The sequence below is a fragment of the Xylocopa sonorina genome, unplaced genomic scaffold (genome assembly GCF_050948175.1).
Source record: "Xylocopa sonorina isolate GNS202 unplaced genomic scaffold, iyXylSono1_principal scaffold0131, whole genome shotgun sequence".
In the NCBI taxonomy this organism is placed as follows: Eukaryota; Metazoa; Arthropoda; class Insecta; order Hymenoptera; family Apidae; genus Xylocopa; species Xylocopa sonorina.
In genome coordinates, this window is record NW_027490202.1 from 521,253 (window position 1) to 532,849 (window position 11,597).

Below are 11,597 nucleotides of genomic sequence, written 5' to 3' on the forward strand. Positions count from 1 at the left end.
TAGAGTTCAAATGCTTCTTAAAACGAGTTATTGCATCTCATATCTATGTTTCATGATAAGATATAATATTCATTGCGAAGTGTTATGCATTCCGCGTCTACGATTCAAATGAATGTAAATGCGACACTTCCTTGCAAGGAAATAGCGTTTGCAGATGTCTACGTATCGTAGCAATAGAGTTCTTATGATTCTTAAAACGCGAAATCGCATCTCATTTCTATGTTTCATGGCAAGATATAATATGATTTGCGAAGTGTTATGTATTCCTCGTCTACACTTCAAATGATTGTAAATGCGACACTTCCGTGGTAGGAAATAGCGTCTGCAGATGTCTAGGTGTCGTAGCGATAGTGTTCTAATGCTTCTTAAAACGCGATATCGCATCTCATTTCTATGTTTCATGGTAAGATATAATATGATTTGCTAAGTGTTGTGTATTCCTCGTCTACACTTCAAATGAATGTGAATGCGACACTTCCCCGCTAGGAAATAGCGTTTGCAGATGTCTACGTATCGTAGCAATAGATTTCTAATGCTTCTTAAAACGCGATATCGCATCTCATTTCTATGTTTCATGGTAAGATATAATATGATTTGCGAAGTGTTATGTATTCCTCGTCTACACTTCAAATGAATGTAAATGCGACACTTCCTTGCAAAGAAATGGCGTTTGCAGACGTCTACGTATCGTAGCAATAGATATGTAATGATTCTTAAAACGCGATATCGCATCTCATTTCTATGTTTCATGGTAAGATATAACATGATTTGCGAAGTGTTATGCATTCCTCGTCTACACATCAAATGAATGTAAATGCGACACTTCCTTGCTAGGAAATAGCGTCTGCAGATGTCTAGGTATCGTAGCGATAGAGTTCTAATGCTTCTTTAAACGCGATATCGCATCTCATTTCCATGTTTCATGGTAAGATATAATATTCATTGCGAAGTGTTATGCATTCCTCGTATACGATTCAAATGAATGTAAATGCGACACTTCCTTGCAAGGAAATAGCGTTTGCAGTTGTCTACGTATCGTAGCAATAGAGTTCTTATGATTCTTAAAACGCGAAATCGCATCTCATTTCTATGTTTCATGGTATGATATAATATGATTTGCGAAGTGTTATGTATTCCTCGTCTACACTTCAAATGAATGTAAATGCGACACTTCTTTGCAAGGAAATAGCGTTTGCAGATGTCTACCTATCGTAGCAATTGAGTTCTAATGATTCTTAAAACGCGATATTGCATCTCATTTCTATGTTTCATGGTAAGGTATAATATGATTTGAGAAATGTCATGTATTCCTCGTCTACACTTCAAATGAATGTAAATGCGACACTTCCATGCTAGGAAATAGCGTCTGCAGATATCTAGGTATCGTAGCAATAGAGTTCAAATGCTTCTTAAAACGAGTTATTGCATCTCATATCTATGTTTCATGATAAGATATAATATTCATTGCGAAGTGTTATGCATTCCTCGTATACGATTCAAATGAATGTAAATGCGACACTTCCTTGCAAGGAAATAGCGTCTGCAGATGTCTAGGTATCGTAGCAATAGAGTTCAAATGCTTCTGAAAACGAGATATTGCATCTCATATCTATGTTTCATGATAAGATATAATATTCATTGCGAAGTGTTATGCATTCCTCGTATACGATTCAAATGAATGTAAATGCGACACTTCCTTGCAAGGAAATAGCGTTTGCAGATGTCTACGTATCGAAGCAATAGAGTTCAAATGCTTCTTAAAACGAGATATCGCGTCTCATTTCTATGTTTCATGGCAAGATATAATATGATTTGCGTAGTGTTATGTATTCCTCGTCTACACTTCAAATGAATGTAAATGCGACACTTCCGTGGTAGGAAATAGCGTCTGCAGATATCTAGGTATCGTAGCGATAGTGTTCTAATGCTTCTTAAAACGCGATATCGCATCTCATTTCTATGTTTCATGGTAAGATATAATATGATTTGCTAAGTGTTGTGTATTCCTCGTCTACACTTCAAATGAATGTAAATGCGACACTTCTTTGCAAGGAAATAGCGTTTGCAGATGTCTACCTATCGTAGCAATTGAGTTCTAATGATTCTTAAAACGCGATATCGCATCTCATTTCTATGTTTCATGGTAAGGTATAATATGATTTGAGAAATGTCATGTATACCTCGTCTACACTTCAAATGAATGTAAATGCGACACTTCCATGCTAGGAAATAGCGTCTGCAGATATCTAGGTATCGTAGCAATAGAGTTCAAATGCTTCTTAAAACGAGTTATTGCATCTCATATCTATGTTTCATGATAAGATATAATATTCATTGCGAAGTGTTATGCATTCCGCGTCTACGATTCAAATGAATGTAAATGCGACACTTCCTTGCAAGGAAATAGCGTTTGCAGATGTCTACGTATCGTAGCAATAGAGTTCTTATGATTCTTAAAACGCGAAATCGCATCTCATTTCTATGTTTCATGGCAAGATATAATATGATTTGCGAAGTGTTATGTATTCCTCGTCTACACTTCAAATGAATGTAAATGCGACACTTCCGTGGTAGGAAATAGCGTCTGCAGATGTCTAGGTGTCGTAGCGATAGTGTTCTAATGCTTCTTAAAACGCGATATCGCATCTCATTTCTATGTTTCATGGTAAGATATAATATGATTTGCTAAGTGTTGTGTATTCCTCGTCTACACTTCAAATGAATGTGAATGCGACACTTCCCCGCTAGGAAATAGCGTTTGCAGATGTCTACGTATCGTAGCAATAGATTTCTAATGCTTCTTAAAACGCGATATCGCATCTCATTTCTATGTTTCATGGTAAGATATAATATGATTTGCGAAGTGTTATGTATTCCTCGTCTACACTTCAAATGAATGTAAATGCGACACTTCCTTGCAAAGAAATGGCGTTTGCAGACGTCTACGTATCGTAGCAATAGATATGTAATGATTCTTAAAACGCGATATCGCATCTCATTTCTATGTTTCATGGTAAGATATAACATGATTTGCGAAGTGTTATGCATTCCTCGTCTACACATCAAATGAATGTAAATGCGACACTTCCTTGCTAGGAAATAGCGTCTGCAGATGTCTAGGTATCGTAGCGATAGAGTTCTAATGCTTCTTTAAACGCGATATCGCATCTCATTTCCATGTTTCATGGTAAGATATAATATTCATTGCGAAGTGTTATGCATTCCTCGTATACGATTCAAATGAATGTAAATGCGACACTTCCTTGCAAGGAAATAGCGTTTGCAGTTGTCTACGTATCGTAGCAATAGAGTTCTTATGATTCTTAAAACGCGAAATCGCATCTCATTTCTATGTTTCATGGTATGATATAATATGATTTGCGAAGTGTTATGTATTCCTCGTCTACACTTCAAATGAATGTAAATGCGACACTTCTTTGCAAGGAAATAGCGTTTGCAGATGTCTACCTATCGTAGCAATTGAGTTCTAATGATTCTTAAAACGCGATATTGCATCTCATTTCTATGTTTCATGGTAAGGTATAATATGATTTGAGAAATGTCATGTATTCCTGGTCTACACTTCAAATGAATGTAAATGCGACACTTCCATGCTAGGAAATAGCGTCTGCAGATATCTAGGTATCGTAGCAATAGAGTTCAAATGCTTCTTAAAACGAGTTATTGCATCTCATATCTATGTTTCATGATAAGATATAATATTCATTGCGAAGTGTTATGCATTCCTCGTATACGATTCAAATGAATGTAAATGCGACACTTCCTTGCAAGGAAATAGCGTCTGCAGATGTCTAGGTATCGTAGCAATAGAGTTCAGATGCTTCTGAAAACGAGATATTGCATCTCATATCTATGTTTCATGATAAGATATAATATTCATTGCGAAGTGTTATGCATTCCTCGTATACGATTCAAATGAATGTAAATGCGACACTTCCTTGCAAGGAAATAGCGTTTGCAGATGTCTACGTATCGAAGCAATAGAGTTCAAATGCTTCTTAAAACGAGATATCGCGTCTCATTTCTATGTTTCATGGCAAGATATAATATGATTTGCGTAGTGTTATGTATTCCTCGTCTACACTTCAAATGAATGTAAATGCGACACTTCCGTGGTAGGAAATAGCGTCTGCAGATGTCTAGGTATCGTAGCGATAGAGTTCTAATGCTTCTTTAAACGCGATATCGCATCTCATTTCCATGTTTCATGGTAAGATATAATATTCATTGCGAAGTGTTATGCATTCCTCGTATACGATTCAAATGAATGTAAATGCGACACTTCCTTCCAAGGAAATAGCGTTTGCAGATGTCTAGGTATCGTAGCAAAAGAGTTCTTATGATTCTTAAAACGCGAAATCGCATCTCATTTCTATGTTTCATGGTAAGATATAATATGATTTGCGAAGTGTTATGTATTCCTCGTCTACGCTTCAAATGAATGTAAATGCGACACTTCTTTGCAAGGAAATAGCGTTTGCAGATGTCTACCTATCGTAGCAATTGAGTTCTAATGATTCTTAAAACGCGATATCGCATCTCATTTCTATGTTTCATGGTAAGGTATAATATGATTTGAGAAATGTCATGTATTCCTCGTCTACACTTCAAATGAATGTAAATGCGACACTTCCATGCTAGGAAATAGCGTCTGCAGATATCTAGGTATCGTAGCAATAGAGTTCAAATGCTTCTTAAAACGACTTATTGCATCTCATATCTATGTTTCATGATAAGATATAATATTCATTGCGAAGTGTTATGCATTCCTCGTATACGATTCAAATGAATGTAAATGCGACACTTCCTTGCAAGGAAATAGCGTTTGCAGATGTCTACGTATCGTAGCAATAGAGTTCATATGATTCTTAAAACGCGATATCGCATCTCATTTCTATGTTTCATGGTAAGGTATAATATGATTTGCGAAGTGTCATGTATTCCTCGTCTACACTTCAAATGAATGTATTAGGTTGGTGCGTATGAAATGTCGGATTCTCTTTACATGCGGACGTTTTCCTCCCCGTTTTCGTTATATTTTTGTATTTGGCATAACCTCATTCATACTCGTATTGTCCATTGCCAGAGTCTCATTTCAACAAAATAGGTTTTCTCGAAGGTCTTCCCTTTTTTATTTCTTTTGAGTTTATTACCGATATGAATTCTGCCAACATTCGCGTCATTTTCTTATATGAGTACAAACTTGGTAATAGTGCTGCAAAAGCTGCACGCAACATAAACCAAGCGTTTGGGGAGAATACGGTTAACGATCGGAAAGTGCAGCGTTGGTTCGAAAAATTTCGGACTGGCGATTTTTCACTGCGAAATGAGCTGCGCGGAAGACCCAAAACGTCTGTGAAGAATGATGACCTGAAGGCTCTAGTAGAAGCGGATCCAGCCGTATCCACGAGGGAACTTGCTATCAGGATGAAAGTTGACCATACAACGATATTGAGACACCTTTCTGAGATTGGCAAGGTTAAGAAGATGGACAAGTGGGTACCGCACTCACTGACAGAGCGAAATAAGCTGGATCGGTTAAACGTGTGCTCATCATTGCTAACCCGATTTCACCGAGAGCCATTTTTTGATCGGATCATTACGTGTGACGAAAAATGGGTTCTTTATGACAATAGAAAGAGGTGTGCTCGGTGGCTTGACAAGGATGAGGTTTGTGCCCATACTCCAAGGCCATCGCTTCATCCACGGAAGATTTTGTTCACAGTTTGGTGGAACGCGGCTGGGGTAATCCATTATTCGTTCCTTCGACCTGGGGAGACAATTAAGGCCGAAAAGTACTGCCAGTACATTGATGAGATGCACGATAAGTTAAAAATTGTACTCCCATCGCTTGTGAATCGGCATGGCCCGCTACTGCTCCATGACAACGCTCGGCCGCATACATCGCACAAAACAATTGCGAAACTGAACGAACTGGAATATGAAGTTTTGCAGCATCCAGCATATTCACCGGATCTCTCGCCGACCGATTTTCATTTTTTCAAGCATTTAGAGCTGTTTTTAAGGGGCAAACACTATGAAAATGAAGACAGTCTAAAAAACTCGATATCAGAGTTTATTAATTCTAAAGACCAAAATTTTTTTAAAAAAGGCATCTACGCTTTAAAATCTCGTTGGGAGAAGTGTATTGAAGCGAATGGAGCATACTTTGATTGAATAAACAGCTTTTGAAGAAAGATATACAGTTTTATACAATCACTTAAGAATCCGACATTTCATACGCACCAACCTAATAAATGCGACACTTCCTTGCTAGGAAATAGCGTCTGCAGATGTCTAGGTATCGTAGCAATAGAGTTCTTATGATTCTTAAAACGCGATATCGCATCTCATTTCTATGTTTCATGGTAAGATATAACATGATTTGCCAAGTGTTATGTATTCCTCGTCTACACTTCAAATAAATGTGAATCCGATTCTACCTCGCTAGGAAATAGCGTATGCAGATGTCTACGTATCGTAGCAATAGCTTTCTAATGCTTCTTAAAAAGCGATATCGCATCACATTTCTATGTTTCATGGTAAGATATAGTATGATTTGCGAAGTGTTATGTATTCCTCGTCTACACTTCAAATGAATGTAAATGCGACACTTCCTTGCAAAGAAATAGCGTTTGCAGATGTCTACGTATAGTAGCAATAGATATGTAATGCTTCTTAAAACGCGATATCGCATCTCATTTCTACGTTTCATGGTAAGATATAATATGATTTGCGAAGTGTCATGTATTCCTCGTCTACTATTCAAATGAGTGTAAATGCGACACTTCCTAGCAAGGAGATAGCGTTTGCAGATGTCTACGTATCGTAGACATAGATTTCAAATGCTTCTTAAAACGCGATATCGCATCTCATTTCTATGTTTCATGGTAAGATATAATATGATTTGCGAAGTGTTATGTATTCCTCGCCTACACTTCAAATGAATGTAAATGCGACACTTCCTTGCAAAGAAATAGCGTTTGCAGATGTCTACGTATCGTAGCAATAGATATGTAATGCTTCTTAAAACGCGATATCGCATCTCATTTCTATGTTTCATGGTAAGATATAATATGATTTGCGAAGTGTCATGTATTCCTCGTCTACTATTCAAATGAGTGTAAATGCGACACTTCCTAGCAAGGAGATAGCGTTTGCAGATGTCTACGTATCGTAGCCATAGATTTCAAATGCTTCTTAAAACGCGATATCGCATCTCATTTCTATGTTTCATGGTAAGATATAATATGATTTGTGAAGTGTTATGTATTCCTCGTCTACACTTCAAATGAATGTAAATGCGACACTTCCTTGCAAGGAAATAGCGTTTGCAGATGTCTACGTAACGTAGCAATAGATATGTAATGCTTCTTAAAACGCGATATCGCATCTCATTTCTATGTTTCATGGTAAGATATAATATGATTTGCGAAGTGTTATGTATTCCTCGTCTACACTTCAAATGAAAGTAAATGCGACACTTCCTTGCAAAGAAATAGCGTTTGCAGATGTCTACGTATCGTAGCAATAGATATGTAATGCTTCTTAAAACGCGATAACGCATCTCATTTCTATGTTTCATGGTAAGATATAATATGATTTGCGAAGTGTCATGTATTCCTCGTCTACACTTCAAATGAATGTAAATGCGACACTTCCTTGCTAGGAAATAGCGTCTGCAGATGTCTAGGTATCGTAGCAATAGAGTTCTAATGCTTCTTATGACGCGATATCGCATCTCATTTCTATGTTTCATGGTAAGATGTAATATGATTTGCGAAGTGTTATGTATTCCTCGTCTACACTTCAAATGAATGTAAATGCGACACTTCCTTGCAAGGAAGTAGCGATTGCAGATGTCTACGTATCGAAGCAATAGGATTCTTATGATTATTAAAACGCGATATCGCATCTCATTTCTATGTTTCATGGTAAGATATAATATGATTTGCGAAGTGTCATGTATTCCTCGTCTACACTTCAAATGAATGTGAATGCGACACTTCCTCGCTAGGAAATAGCGTTTGCAGATGTCTACGTATCGTAGCAATAGAGTTCATATGATTCTTAAAACGCGATATCGCATCTCATTTCTATGTTTCATGGTAAGATATAACATGATTTGCGAAGTGTTATGTATTCCTCGTCTACACTTCAAATGAATGTGAATGCGATACTTCCTCGCTAGGAAATAGCGTATGCAGATGTCTACGTATCGTAGCAATAGCTTTCTAATGCTGCTTAAAACGCGATATCGCATCTCATTTCTATGTTTCATGGTAAGATATAATATGATTTGCGAAGTGCTACGTATTCCTCGTCTACACTTCAAATGAATGTAAATGCGACACTTCCTTGCAAAGAAATAGCGTTTGCAGATATCTACGTATCGTAGCAATAGGTATGTAATGCTTCTTAAAACGCGATATCGCATCTCATTTCTACGTTTCATGGTAAGATATAATATGATTTGCGAAGTGTCATGTATTCCTCGTCTACTATTCAAATGAGTGTAAATGCGACACTTCCTAGCAAGGAGATAGCGTTTGCAGATGTCTACGTATCGTAGCCATAGATTTCAAATGCTTCTTAAAACGCGATATCGCATCTCATTTCTATGTTTCATGGTAAGATATAATATGATTTGCGAAGTGTTATGTATTCCTCGCCTACACTTCAAATGAATGTAAATGCGAAACTTCCTTGCAAAGAAATAGCGTATGCAGATGTCTACGTATAGTAGCAATAGATATGTAATGCTTCTTAAAACGCGATATCGCATCTCATTTCTACGTTTCATGGTAAGATATAATATGATTTGCGAAGTGCCATGTATTCCTCGTCTACTATTCAAATGAGTGCAAATGCGACACTTCCTAGCAAGGAAATAGCGTTTGCAGATGTCTACGTATCGTAGCTATAGATTTCTAATGCTTCTTAAAACGCGATATCGCATCTCATTTCTATGTTTCATGGTAAGATATAATATGATTTGCGAAGTGTTATGTATTCCTCGTCAACACTTCAAATGAATGTAAATGCGACACTTCCTTGCAAAGAAATAGCGTTTGCAGATGTCTACGTATCGTAGCAATAGATATGTAATGCTTCTTAAAACGCGATATCGCATCTCATTTCTATGTTTCATGGTAAGATATAATATGATTTGAGAAGTGTCATGTATTCCTTGTCTACACTTCAAATAAATGTGAATCCGATTCTTCCTCGCTAGGAAATAGCGTTTGCAGATGTCTACGTATCGTAGCAATAGCTTTCTAATGCTTCTTAAAACGCGATATCGCATCTCAATTCTATGTTTCATGGTAAGATATAATATGATTTGCGAAGTGTTATGTATTCCTCGTCTAAACTTCAAGTGAATGTAAATGCGACACATCCTTGCAAGGAAATAGCGTTTGCAGATGTCTACGTATCGAAGCAATAGAGTTCAAATGCTTCTTAAAACGAGATATTGCATCTCATATCTATGTTTCATGATAAGATATGACTTGATTTGCGTAGTGTTATGTATTCCTCGTCTACTCTTCAAATGAATGTGAATGCGATACTTCCTCGCTAGGAAATAGCGTTTGCAGATGTCTACGTATCGTAGCAATAGCTTTCTAATGCTTCTTAAAACGCGATATCGCATCTCATTTCTATGTTTCATGGTAAGATATAATATGATTTGCGAAGTGTTATGTATTCCTCGCCTACACTTCAAATGAATGTAAATGCGAAACTTCCTTGCAAAGAAATAGCGTATGCAGATGTCTACGTATAGTAGCAATAGATATGTAATGCTTCTTAAAACGCGATATCGCATCTCATTTCTACGTTTCATGGTAAGATATAATATGATTTGCGAAGTGTCATGTATTCCTCGTCTACTATTCAAATGAGTGTAAATGCGACACTTCCTAGCAAGGAAATAGCGTTTGCAGATGTCTACGTATCGTAGCTATAGATTTCTAATGCTTCTTAAAACGCGATATCGCATCTCATTTCTATGTTTCATGGTAAGATATAATATGATTTGCGAAGTGTTATGTATTCCTCGTCAACACTTCAAATGAATGTAAATGCGACACTTCCTTGCAAAGAAATAGCGTTTGCAGATGTCTACGTATCGTAGCAATAGATATGTAATGCTTCTTAAAACGCGATATCGCATCTCATTTCTATGTTTCATGGTAAGATACAATATGATTTGAGAAGTGTCATGTATTCCTTGTCTACACTTCAAATGAATGTAAATGCGACACTTCCTTGCTAGGAAATAGCGTCTGCAGATGTCTAGGTATCGTAGCGATAGAGTTCTAATGCTTCTTAAAACGCGATATCGCACCTCATTTCTATGTTTCTTGGTAAGACATAATATGATTTGCGAAGTGTTATGTATTCCTCGACTACACTTCAAATGAATGTAAATGCGACACTTCCTTGCAAAGAAATAGCGTTTGCAGATGTCTACGTATAGTAGCAATAGATATGTAATGCTTCTTAAAACGCGATATCGCATCTCATTTCTACGTTTCATGGTAAGATATAATTGTAACGTCCGCCGAGCCTCACGGCACCTCCCACACCCCCCGGCAGAGCAACACGCACCGCCTGCCGCCATTGCAGAGACGAGAACACGAACGCACAGTAACACAGAATGATCGCCGAGCTAAGGCAGCCACCCTCGCACCCAGGAGTTGGACCACATCAACGCGTCACCACGCGTACCCGTCAAACACCTGGAGCACGAGCGAGCCACAGCCTCCGTACGAGGACCGTTCCACATATTACGAAGAGTCGTCCGCCGTTACGCACCCATATGCGTACTTCACATATTGTTATAATTAAGATTAAGCAAGTCCTAGTCTCTAAAAACACTACACTCTATGTACATACACGACACAACACACACAAGTTAGCATAAGACATCGCGTGTGTAATTCTAATTTTAAAACGTATTTAATAGAAATAGAGGATAAGCAAAGCGCGCAAGCGAGCGCCCGACGCGCGTGACTCACGCTGAACGCGCGCGCCCCACCTCGACCGTCCATCCCACTCCGCGGGCCGAGCGTCCACCCCACTCTGGCGCCCCGCGACTCGCGCGCCTCGCGATCCGAGGAGGTCGCGTGCTCGCGAGTTGAGAGTCAGTTCGAGCCATCCGCTCCAAGCGAGCGGACCTCTCTCAATTCGAATCACTAATCCAAACTCTAATTCTACTATTCCAACTCAAACTCAAATTCAACTTAAAATCCAAACTCTAACTCTAATTATATTCTAAATCATCGAATTCTAGAACTTAGTTATCTTTAGCATAGGGAAGTAACAGTGTAAGCTTAGTTTTATTTTAGAATATACTTTATTTTTACCAATACTTACAATTCTCGTTATTCGAAGCATTCCTTTCTTTTGTTATCGTTATAAATCCATTTATTCCGAAGTTTTCCACGAGTTCTCGCGTCTTCGTGATCATTCGCTCTGACCTTTAGTCAAACTTGGTAATCGACCAGTTAGAGCGGACCGCCGCTTAGCTGTATCGACCCACGGCGAGACTAAAGCAAGGATCTCTGTCG

The 11,597-nt window shown here is 38.0% G+C and overlaps 1 protein-coding gene across 1 annotated transcript; it reads left to right on the top strand.

The window, feature by feature from the left end:
- The first annotated feature begins 5,178 nt into the window (after positions 1 to 5,178).
- On the top strand, positions 5,179 to 6,198 carry LOC143432392 (histone-lysine N-methyltransferase SETMAR-like). The gene has a single exon (XM_076909083.1). It carries the CDS (start codon positions 5,179 to 5,181, stop codon positions 6,196 to 6,198), a length of 1,020 nt encoding a protein of 339 aa, XP_076765198.1.
- The last annotated feature ends 5,399 nt before the right edge of the window (positions 6,199 to 11,597 follow it).

Bases quoted from the DNA above. Each gene is read 5' to 3' on its own strand.
- LOC143432392 (XM_076909083.1), top strand. From the start codon at position 5,179: ATGAATTCTGCCAACATTCGCGTCATTTTCTTATATGAGTACAAACTT.